Source organism: Quercus robur, chromosome 4 (assembly GCF_932294415.1).
Source record: "Quercus robur chromosome 4, dhQueRobu3.1, whole genome shotgun sequence".
NCBI classification, from domain to species: domain Eukaryota; kingdom Viridiplantae; phylum Streptophyta; class Magnoliopsida; order Fagales; family Fagaceae; genus Quercus; species Quercus robur.
The window spans coordinates 29483978-29496826 of NC_065537.1; the positions used below are offsets into that span (position 1 = coordinate 29483978).

The 12849-nt window shown below is 34.8% G+C and overlaps 1 protein-coding gene across 1 annotated transcript; it reads right to left on the minus strand.

Annotated features, from left to right (window-relative positions):
• Positions 1 to 475: 475 nt before the first annotated feature.
• Positions 476 to 2425, minus strand: LOC126721105 (scarecrow-like protein 23). The gene has a single exon (XM_050424128.1). It carries the CDS (start codon positions 2158 to 2160, stop codon positions 859 to 861), a length of 1302 nt encoding a protein of 433 aa, XP_050280085.1. The 5' UTR covers positions 2161 to 2425; the 3' UTR covers positions 476 to 858.
• Between the last annotated feature and the right edge of the window lie 10424 nt (positions 2426 to 12849).

Consider the following 12849-nt stretch of genomic DNA (forward strand, 5'->3'; position numbering starts at 1 on the left):
TTTTTTAGTTGCAACAAAAAAAAAAAAAAAAAAAAAATGAAGTCATACTGTAAAAATAATCTCTATTTTGATAGCTTGGATTGATGATCATTAGTTGGGGGGGGTGGGAATTGGTTGCAACTAAAAAAAAAAAAACTTAAATAAATGAGGCCATATTGCCAGAGGATAAGGCCCATATTTGAAGAGCAAGTCATTACAAGAAGAAAATCAATTTTCTATAAAACCATTCAGAAAGCCCATACCAATGATTGCGAAAATTAATTTAAAAGGTTTTATGTTCCTAAAGCCTCCATAAAACCAGAGTCAAATCAACGACTTCCACTTAATTTATAGTATAGAATAGAATAGGGTACACATGTCAAATATTCAAATAACTTAAACAATTACAAGTAGTGTTTAAAAATTCAAGGATTCCCATTTCAATGTAGTACCTATCCCTTCATTAAAAAAACAAAAGAAGAAAAAAAAAGAAGGATGAATTGAATCCCTTGAGCATTTTGCCTTTAATTTTTGTTTACGTTTACTCAAATACATAAGATAAGAACAAATTTAACTACATTTGTTTCCTTACAAAGAATTACAACAAAGTCTACTTCACTTGGTACTTCCATGTCCCAAATGTCCTAACAAAAGTGTATTTATTAAAGTACCCAAAAAAAAAAAACCCTCAAACCCCTCCCTCTCACCCCTTACTTTCAACAACATTGAAATGTTCCAAAAAATTAGATAAACATGATCCTATGCTCAACATCCCCACCCATGGACACATGTTTTTTATGCATCAGCCTATTTCCACGGATTCGAATCGATCGGAAATGAATCCGGTTGAATTCATTTCCGATCGAATCGAATCGAAATTCAATCGGCCGGCTGCCAGGCAGAGGCAGTGAGCAAAGAAAGATCCTTCCAACCCAACTTCAAGCACCCATTCTCTTCCACCAAAGTATAACCCTTCCAAGGGAACATCCCAAGCAACAAGCTAGCTTGAGCAGCCGGGTTACCCGCAAGGGAAACGGGGCGAAACCCGACCCGACCCAACTCGTGGCCCCACCTCTCAACTTTCTGTTCTCCAGTCCTCTTGGGCCCACCCACAGCCACAATGTTCCGAATCTCGCACCCAAACAGTTGCTGCTCCACCATATGCCTCTCTACACTGTCCCCACCCAATCCATCCCCGCCAAGCGCGTCGAACAACGCGCTGTAATAATGCAAAGCATCCACAAACCTAGCTAAAAACCCACCCCCATGACTCAGATCCTGTTCGACGATCGTGATCAGTTTGGGCCTCAACAAAGTCAACAATCTCAACGCTCCTAAATCGCTCCCAGTAATATCGTACAAACAATGGTGCATCCAGTGAACCACTATAGCCTCGCCCTCACTCGGCCTCAGGCCGAGTTGACTCGGGTCCTTCAAATTTCCAATTTTGCCCTCCACCGGTTGAAACTCGAAAGGCAGACCCAATGACGTGGCGAAGTCGGCGAGTCTCTTCCCGGTCGAATCCAACAACTCGGAGGAGGATCCGAACCCGGTGACCCGCATGGATCGGATCTTTTTATTCCGAGACGCGAGGATGTGGAACAATCCTGGCCATTGAAGCCCTTGCATTATATCCAAATCGATGACGTGGACGCGATCCTCGCCGTCCAATGCTTGGAAAATCGCTTGGTTCGCTGTGAAGTGAGAGAACTTGATTAACGGGCTGATTGAATTGTAGGATTGCAAGGCCGAGAAGATTTTCTGAGACTGAGCCAAAGTTAGGGTTTTCGAACTCAGTGGCGAGTAGATACCCAAGCACGAAGTGATCACGCGCGCTTGGAGCGCGTGAGCGAAGAACGCGCCTACTCTCTGCGGCGAGGAACCGTAGGGCGAGGAGAGCTCGGCGATTTCGGGGAGGAGATCGGTGGCGTCGTCGAGATTCTGCACCGAGACGCACTCGGCGCACTGCAGAAGGAGACCTAAGAGCCTGAGCCCACTCGACTCGCTCTCGTCGCGGTGTAGCTCTTCGACGAGCGCTTTCTCGCCGGAAACGGAGGCTTCGTCGGAGAGATTTCGACGCTTCGTTGCTGTGGTGGTTTCGTCGCCGGAGCTGTCGTCGCGGTCCACGCGCTTCGGATTCATGTTAGATATTGGAGATTGCGGAACCAAGCTCTGAAGCATGATCGATCGATCAGAGAGAGATAGAATTTTAGAGATAGAGAGAAAGTGTGTGAGAGAGAATGAGAAAGAGAAAGAGAATTAAAAAAGTGAATAGGTTTAGGGAGGAAAGAGACAAAGGAAAGAGAGAAAGACAAGGGGAGTGAGTACAGAGGAGTTGCGAAGAGAGGAAGACGGAGTATTGTATTGTGTCAGACTCTCTCTCTCTCTCTCTCTCTCTCTCTCTCTGAGATGAAAATAAGAGGGATATAAATAAATGACTGAAAATAGAAAAAATGATATGACCGTGTAAGAAGAGAGTGAAAAAATTTATGAGAGAAACATATGGGATCATATGGAGACAAAAGGATAATAAACTATATACTATACTGTCTTCTTAACGAGGAACCACTGTCTCTGAGTTGAAATGAGATAAGAGGCTACCCAATTATTACGAGGGGTCTTTCTCAAAAAAAAAAAAAAAAAAATTATTACGAGGGGTCGGTTAATGTGTGCAGCCCACTAACCATGAAAGAAAATCGTAAAAGTTGTTAAAATAGTAAATTATTTTTTTTATTTTTTATAAAAAATTTCATAAAATAGATTATTAATATGTGTTCTAAGAACTAACATTAATAAATCATTTATTATAAATGGGTTTTACTCATGTATGTTAACTGGATCCATTATAAATTCAGGTCATGTATTAATATTTTATTTTTAGAAAATTTTTATGAAAAATTGAAGAAATTGTTAAAACAGTTGATCACGTTTTTATTTTTTGCTAAAAAATTTCTTGAAATGGTTTAGATATACCACAAAGACACGTTATTAAAACCTAATAATTATTGGACATCCCAAGTGTTGAAACTCTCTCTCAAAAAAAAAAAAAAAAAAAAAAAAAGTTTTGTATAATTATAAATAAGTTAATGAATTTTATGAGGCTTAATTAAAAATAATTGTGTAATAAGGAAGGGCACAAAACTTTTAAACGATGCTCATCGGGATCTTAATAAGGAATATAATTTTGAGGATGTTTGTGGAAAGAGAAAAATGAAGAGGAAAAGTAAGCAAGAGAAAGATGGGAGAATGGAGACAAGAATAAATTATTTAAAAAAAAAGAAAGAAAAAAAAAAGTTCAAAAACTTTTTAGCTGTGAAAAGGAGGACTCATTAATATTCGCTACTTTCCTCGTTAGCCACTCTGCTAAGAGAGAGGGAGGACTTGGGAGTGGTGTCGTTTCTTAAAGTCAGTTTCTTTCTTTCTTTATTTATTTATTTATTTATTTTTTGGGTTTCCACAAACCTTTTATATATAGTTAAAAGTGTTATAAATTAAGGGGATAAAGCTTATTAAATTAATAAATTAATGGAGGTTCCATTCTTCGGATTCTTGGGATGTTGCTTCGGGATAAATTAAGATGGGGAGAGGGGTTTTGTCTCTGTCTTTGCGTTTGTCTTTGGGATTTTGCTTTCTCTTTATTTATTTATTTTTTTATGGTTTCATTATTTATATGTGTCATCAATGATCATCGTGATGACGATTTTATTATTGTTTCCCTTATTGTTTTGGGTGGTTGTACAAAACAGTAGTTCATACGTCAAATGAGTCATGACCATGATTTTTAAGAATATATTCTAATATATATTAATTTAACAGGAGGGTGCTCAGTCTTAATATTGTTTGATTTTTTTTTTTAATAAAAAAAATAATGATGATATATGGCATCGTTTTTCTTTCTAGAACATGCTTCAGCTCAATATGTAATTTCTACTTTAGTGGATACTTGAGAAGTTATAATTAAAGTTAAGAATTTGTCTACGTACACAAAACTATGGTTGCTTTCACGCCAATCTTACTCATCATTTATAGGGTAAATGTTAAAAAATATATTTGATAGAAGGGTAATATCTAAATTAATTCAATTACTGAAAATAATAACACTTCTAAACTTAAATAAGGACGCATTTGTATAAACGGTTGGAAAACTGTGTTTTTATTTTAAAATAAGATTTTGCAAAAAAGTTACTAGAAGTTGTAGATGTAAAACAGAATTTTGGGTTTTAAAAATGCTCTTTTAATCTCCTAAAACGTCTAACCAAACAGACCCTAAATATAAAAAGCAAAAAAATTATAGGTCAATTGATAACTCATGATATTTTTAATAAAGACACACATATAATTCAAATAACTTTTTCCCAATTATCGAATTATCAAAATAAACAAGCTAAAAAGAATTAACTAATTATCCCGAAAAATGGTTAAATATATGTGGGTTATTTGTCACCCCTAGACTTCAACGTGAATGTTAATTTAGTTTTTGATTTTTCAACTTTTGAATTGAGCCTCTCAAATTTTTTTTTTTTTTTTTTGAACTAAACCATTAATTCTTTACATTATAATTGTGATAAATCAAGCTTTATATTAGGTTTTTTAGGGGGTTAAGTTGGTGGGGGGTACTTTTTATTGTCTTGTTAATGCATCAAACTCTTGTTGCTACGTTCTTCAACCTAGTTCGTGTTGTGAAATCAAGTTTACTTCTCACGTTAGTAAAGCGATTGATGATAGCCATTTGTACATTATTAATCATGGAGTGTCAATGTGATTAATCAAGACAATAATTATTAAGTACTCTAAGAGTATAACGAGATGGTATTCTTTGCTTTCACATAATAATAGGTCTTATTAATTAAATTCATACTATAATTTGTTAATACTGTGAGAGTAAGAATACCACATTGTATTCCCACAATTACCTAATTAGTTTTTCTAAAAAAAAAGATAGGGTGAAAGAACAAACTCCTTATTATTAATTACTAGCTTATAACCCTATACATATACATGGATACACTTAAAAATATATAATAAGATGCATAATATAATTATAATTTAAATACTATTGATAGTCATTTTTATATTTTGTTAACTCTTTAAAAAAATTTGCAAGGATATTATTAGGTATAAAATGTAAATTGTCCATTTTTCTTAATATAATTATTATGAAGCACTTTTTTTTTACATGATTCATTTATTTTAGACTCTTTAGTTTTTGTACTTAATAACTCTCTTGAATGAATATTTATGATGTGGTTCCACATTTGATTCTAAAATTAAGAAATAAAATTCTTTAAGAATAAATAATTTAGGACATATAGCGCAAAATTGAAACTCTAATTTGGAATTCTAATTTAAGTTTCTCTTAGTTTCACCTATTATTATATACATAGATTTGTATCATTGAATGACAAATGGGGGAAGGAAAAAAATTAGAAGAGTATGGAGAAAAATGTACACTTGTACGTGTTACTAAATACAATAAATAAAAGTTTTGCGTTTTGAAGTTAATTGACACAAGAAATTTTGGTAGGGTAAGTTAATGTTTGAGCTTTTTGTCGGCTTTTGATTTTATAAGAGCTTTTGCATATGGCTTGCTGGATGCTATATTTAGCAATTCAACTAAAATTAGCAAGTTTCTTTAGCAATGGATAGTGATGAACACAAGGAAATCAGTAAGGTTGAATGTTTTGAGCGTTGATCTATGTTACTTTGGAGTATCCTGAAAGATGAACACAATGTCAAAGGAGACCGGGGAAGACCAATCAAGAATCCTTCGATGGTAAAGTCAGTATTCTCAGAATTTCAAGTTGTACGGAAAAAATAATGTCTAAATGAATTACCTTCTCGTAGAAGAACACTTATATACTGCTTGCCAAAGGTAGTTACCCTCTCCTACCGTTGTAGAGTTCGGAGGATTCGGAGTTAACTTCCCTAACCACCAAGGCAGTTACGTTTTCAGGGTTTGACTTTCATAACTGTTGATTGGGGGAGTGGTTTGTAGCTTGACAGGAAAACAGGAACAGCCGCAACATGTTCCAGATGAGTGAAGCTCGTCCAACTGATGTTGTGGACAGTCAAGCTTACCCATGACGAACAAACCATATGTCATCATCCTTACCTTTGGACGAGCCATATGTCATCATCATGTCCTTGGGATGAGTCATATGAACGAGCTTAGGAGTGGCGTTTTTTGTAACACCATCAAATAGTAATCAATACTAATACTGAGCACTGTTCATTGCCAATGTTAAAATCAAATGTTTTTTTTTTTTAAAAAAAAAAAATATATATATATATATATATGTTTGATGATATATAAAAATCATCAGTGAGTCAATGGTCCAAACGAAGAGCTCTAGAAGACCTACAAGGACAAATATACTCTCGGAGAGCGTCAATACCTCACAAAATTTCCCAGAACTCTAAAAGCATAAGAGATTGAAAATTGTGTTTTTCATATACCCTTTTAAAAGGAGGGGGCATAGCCATTTATATAGTAGCTTAGAGCTTATCTCTTTGTCGAGAATATAGGCACTTTTTTAGTGATCAATGTTTCGGAACAATAGGGGTTATCAGCTCCGATATCTTTGGAGGGACATAGCTTATCTGTCTAGAGATCCTTGGTTTCAGGGCAGTAGGGGCATGTTTGTAGAAGAGTTTATCTTGTTCGTTATCACATATGGAGGATGACGAGTTGAGTAGATTTTCCGTTCATATGAGGACTTATCCGTTAAGGTAGGGACCCATCCAATAGCATGCAAGGGGCAAGCGTTGTGCTACCTCGATTGGCATGATTCATATCACACTAACGAGAGTGCCTAATGACTCTCACATACATGATGATTCTCGTGGAGATATTTTCCTCATCAATGTTCTCTCTCTCTCTCTCTCTCTCTCTCTCTCTCTCTCTCTCTCTCTCTCTCTCTCTCTCTCTCTCTCTCTCTCATAGATCAATGATGATGGAGGACAAAGGTAGGCGATAGTTTGGGTTTTTAACGGTGACCTAGGTTTGAGATATTGGTGGATGGGTTTTCGACGATGGTGATTTTGAATTTTCAAGCGATGTTGATGTGGGTTTTTTAGCAGCAATGATTTAGGTTTTCAAGTGGTAATGATTTTGGGCTTTGTGTGGGCCTTGAGGTTATTTGAAGTAGGAGTGACAATTCATGTTCACGTATCGGATTTGTGTCATGTCAACTCATGAGTATCTGACTATATTGATCAACACTAATCCGACATGTTTATTAAACGAGTCAAGATTTCTTAATCCTAACACAAACCATTTATTAAACGGGATAATCGTATTGACTTGTTTATCAAATTTTATCAAAATGAAAAAAAAAATTATGAAAAAATAAAAAAATAAATATTTTTAATATGAAATTCAGAATTTACGAGTAACTACATCACAAATAATCATCCAAAATTAAAGCACATCTCAATATCACAAATAATCAATCTCAATATGTCAAAGAAAATAAATCACAACAACTAATTAGTTTATATACCTAGGGTTTGAAGGGTATATTGGTAAAATGTCATTTAATTAAATGGGTCAGACATGTTTCATGGGTTGAACACTAACCCAACTCGTTTATTAAACGGGTCAGTCGTGTCAACCCGAATATGTTCTATTAAGTCTTCACTCATAACTTGCTAATTTTGTGTTGTATTGTGTCGGGTTCATAGGTGGTGATCAATTTTGCCACCCCTAATTTGAAGTATGGGTATGAATTGATTAAAGTGGCTAGGTCAGGTGGAAGTGATTAAAGTGGCTAGGTCAGGTGGAAGTGATTAAAGTGTCTATTGTTAAGCTAGTGGTTAGGTTGGGCATATATATGGTGATGATTTTAGTTAAATATGTGGTTTGTTGAGCGACAATGGTTTCTGAGGTATCTCGGCCAAAATGGATTAAGAATGGAGGAGTGTGAGGAGAGGGAAAAAAAAAACATATTTAAATATAAGTAGAATGGGAGCTTCAATTAGTAAAATTCATTTGACCTAGTTTTTTTTTTTTTTTTTTTTTTTTTTTTTTTGGTGCTAAATAGAATACATAGATAATTACGTATGATTGCATGCACTTATGTACATGTGTGATTTGAGTCTATACAATTTTATCTTGGTTCTAGAGATGCCCCACCCCACTCCCTTTTAGAGAAATGATTTTGGATACATCCTTAAGTCTTTGTCATGTACTTGACTTTCCTGCATAGCACATTAAGAGCACTCACAGTAGTGGTGCTATATTGCTCCTTTTTTTATTCTTTCTTTTCACACCATGCCTCTCTCTCTCTCTCTCATTCACTCTCGTTTCATCTCTGAAACTCAACTCTCTCAAGCTCACTCTCTCAACTCCGGTCTGAAGCTCATCGAAGCTCACCCATGCTGCCTTTAATCATACATGCCTAAACCTCTTATCTCTTCCTCACTTTCAGATTATCTCTCTGCTTCCTTTTCTCTTCTTTCTTTCTCTCATTCTCTCTTCTTCCTTTTCTCTTTTCTTCGGATCGGCATTGGGTTTGTGCAGTGGGTTTGTGTAGTGGTGGACAGGTTGTGCAGTGGGTTTATGTGGTGGGTTTGTGTGGTGGTGAGTTTTTGTAGCGGTGGACTAGGGTTGTGCAGTGGGTTTGTGTAGCTGGGGTTGGTGTGGTGGATGGTCGTGTGTGGTGAATCGTGGAGACTTGGTGGTTGCTGGGTTTGGTGTTGGCTAGATTTTAGTTCCAATATTGAATCGATGTGGGTCCCTTCGGTGGTGGTTGGGTTTGAATCGGTGGTGGTTGTTTGGGTGTTGGCTGGGTTGTTGAATCGGTGGTGGCTATGGGTTGTTGAATCGGTGTGGGCTGGGTTTGAATCGTTAGTTTTGGGTTCATTTGATTTGAGTTTATTTGGTGGTTTTGGGTGATTTTGGAATGTGTCTGTGTTTATTTTGGGTTGGTGGTTTTTTTTTTTTTTTCCTTACTGTGGATTGGTGGTGGCGGCGGTGGTTGTGACTGTGGTTGATGGCAGAGATGGTTGTGGTTTGTGTTTTAGATGTTTTTTTGGAAAGTGTGATATATTATTTTATTGTAGTGGTTATATTATTTTATTGTGATATTTATATTATTTTATTGTGTTGAAAGCTAAAATAGATTCATTGCTGCAACATGTGTGTAGGTAAAATAGATAAAGTAATTTTTGGTGGTGTTAAATAGCTAAAATTATAGATCCACTGCTATGGATGCTTTAAGAGCATCAGTACCTGACATGCTATGTGGTATAATATAGTATATTTTAGCATCAAAGCACAAAAAAAGCCGATTACCCAGTCTTGTAATTGTAAAAAAATTCACAATTGAGCTACAATACCATCCTAAATTTATGATGACATTGTAGCTCAATTGCAAAAACAAAATATTCCTTTTTATTCATTCTTTCTCTTTCTCCTTGACTCACTTCTCTCTTTATCTCTTGTCCAAAACTCTCCTCTCATCTCTCTCTCTCTCTCTCTCTCTCTCTCTCTCTCTCTCTCTGTGTGTGGTTAAAGGCGGAGGGTTCAAGGGTTGCTCTATCTCTCTCTCTGGTTGAAGGCGATAGCGTGGATTAATGGATTGGCGTGGGTTGCTTTCTCTCTCGACATGGATCAGTGGAGTGGCGTGGGTTGCTCTCTCTCTTTCTCTCGACTTGGATCGGTAGATCAATGTTTGGAAGTGGGTTTTAGGTTGATGGGTGGCGGCGGCATGGGTCGTGGTGTGTGTTGGTCAAAGCTACCATGGTTGGACCACCATGGCGGTGGCCATTTTTTTCTCTCTCTCTTCCCATGGTCAAGCCTCCATGGTGGAGATATGGCCAATTGGTGTGGGTTTGATGTGGTAGATGTGGGTTTGACGTTGCAGATGTGGCAGATCGGGGTGGCGGTGGATGGGTTGTTTCGTGGTGGTGGATTGAGGTGGTGATGGCGGATCGGGGTGGTGATGGCTGGGTTTTTTGTTTTTGGTGGTGGCTAGATTTTTTATTTATTCTAGTGGCTGGGTTTTTTGTTTAATGGTGGTGGCTAGGTTTTTTGTTTATTGTGGTGGTTGGTTTTTGTATTTATGGTGGTGGCTAGGTTTTTGTTTAGGATTTCACTCTATTTGTTTTATTTTAAGTTGGGATTTTTCTGCATTCTTTATGATTTCCATGGTTTGCAATGTGGGTTTGGTTTTTATTTGATGAGAATGTTGTGGGTCTTCTTTCTGTGAAGGAGAAGCCGTGAAATGTAAAGGAGCAAAGAAGTGGCTTTGGGTGGAATAAAAAAAAATAGAAATGTATTATTGGTTGTTGGAGAGAGAAAAACTAGTATTTAAATAGAATAGAAAGATAATTAATTAAAATGGCAAGAAAAATAGAGTTTGAGATGTTGAGTGTGTTGTAAAATAGTATGGTATAATAGATAAAGTAACTTTTGATATAGTAAAATGAAATAATTTATAGAAATTGGATGCTAATACACTAACATAGGCCAGTGGGTATGCAAACACTCTTCACACATTTACAAGATTTCCCAGCCCATAATAGGTGAAGGAAAAGCTCTCTTTTTCCTACCAAGCCATAACGCCCACAATTTTTCTTTTTGGGCTTTTCATGCAGACTTGGACCATATGACGAAAATAATAGTTTGGACTTCAAAATTTTCATATACGTCTTGCCTTTTTTGTTTTTTGTTTTTTTTTTTTCTTTGTCTAGCAAATGACCCTTTTTAACGATTTACTCGACATTCTAATTGTTTGCGGTCCGTGAGGCAAAATTAATTTCGTTTTAGTCCTAATTTCGTAATTTTCTTGGACCTGAATACGTCAATCTTATTTTGTTGGGCCTATTGTATTGGGCTATAAAAAAATTAGTCCCCAGCAACGTTTTTCGGATTTTAATTATTTTTGAGAAAAACGTTTTACAGATATAATCACATGATATGCAAATAATTTTTGCCAAACCATCAATAATTTTGAATGCCATTATTATAATGAAATTGCTAATTAATTCCACTAGTATGTAACTTGTGCTTATGCACGAAAATGATGAATTGTAGTGGCGCTATTGATGTTAGTTTAGTTTATTAAACATATAGAACATAGTTTGATCACAACATTTGGAGGTACTAAAATAGTTTTTCTTTACAATTTTCATGATATTAGTTACGCCAGGTTTTTCATTAAATTGTTATTACGTATACAATTTTAAAAATTATTATTGGATACTACATATACAATATCAATTCACAATTATTGTCCATGAAATTCTACTAAATACCACATAAAACAAAATAATAAATTGGTCAAATAGAATCTCCTAAATTGAATAGGAATAGGTGCATGGGATCGTTCAGCTCAATTACAGTTTATTACGTTAAATATCTTTGCATACAAAATATTTGAATAGAAATAGTATAAAAATATGCTCATTAGTTTAGAGAAAAAATAATTGTAAAAATCTAAACAATTTAATTTGTATGGAAAGCTAACAAAAGAAAAATTCAATTTTGATTTTAATTGAATTTTCTCTAAACTTTGGTTTTTAAAAATATATTACCTAGTTAGTTATGGACCGTACATAATCATGGTATATTAAATAAATGACTTATAAATTTGAATTATTTTTAGTTATACATAAAAAAATGACTCATAAATATAAAATCATTCAAACTCTCTCTTCCTCTAATTTTATATATAGAATTAAATATATTATTAGGTTTTTTATGGTTTATTTATATTAGACTCCTCGTTTTCTACACTAAATTAACTTATTTGGCACAAAAATTTAAAAAAAAAAACTTAGATTAGATGGGAAACTTTATCTAAAATTAAACTCTAATTGAAATCCAATTTTCACACTAAATTAACTTATTTGGCACAAAAATTTAAAAACTTAAATTAGATGGAACATATGACGCAAAATTAGACTCTAATTGAATTCTAATTTAAAATCTAATTGGATTTTTTCTCAGCTTTGTCTATTAATATATATATATATATATATATATATTTATATATATAGGGCTCATTTTCACAAACTCACAATCATAATGTCTAGATTCTAGAGGATTAATTGTTTAAATGGAAAGCTCAAATTACAAGTGAACTTACGTCAAAATTCAAGGTAATATTTGAAAAGTCCCTATATAATTCTTAAAATTTTAAAGGGTAAACTATGTATTTGGTCCCTAACCTTTATGTCATTTTTCAATTTGGTTCCTAACCTTGATTCATACTACCAATTCCCAAGCCAATCCCACAATTATCTCAACCAAGAAGATACAAACATAACATTTAGTTAGATATCTTGATTCTTGACAAGAATATCATAAATATTGCAAAATCTTCTCAAAACTCACCGGTCTTTGCCTCTCAAACTTCTCATCGTCGATGTTGAGTTTGCCACTGTCCATTGAGTGGGTCACCATCAATGTCGAAGTTGTCTCCCTCTTCGTGCTCTTAGTGGGACTCTAGGAATTTCAATCCCAAATGTATGTCTAATGATTTCATTCAGTTGGTTTGGTTTGGTTTTTTGTTTTTTTGTTTTTGTTTTTTTTAAAGCCCATGTGGCAAGTTACATGGCAAAAAAAATTAATATTTTAATAAGACTATTGGCCACATAAGATTTTTCCATCTGCCACTTAATGGCGGGGATCTTTTTGACACAATGCTAAAAGATTAGGGACTAAATTGACACATTTAAAAGGTCGGGGACCAATTGGATAATAGCATAAAGGTTAAGGACCAAATATGTAGTTTACCCAATTTTAAATTAGTTTTGTAATCTTTAAAACTTTCATTTGTGATTATTTTAGAAGAACCAAGTCAAACTCACGCACCAAACACTCAAACTAAGCCAATTATAGTAAGTACATCTTAAGTAGCTTTC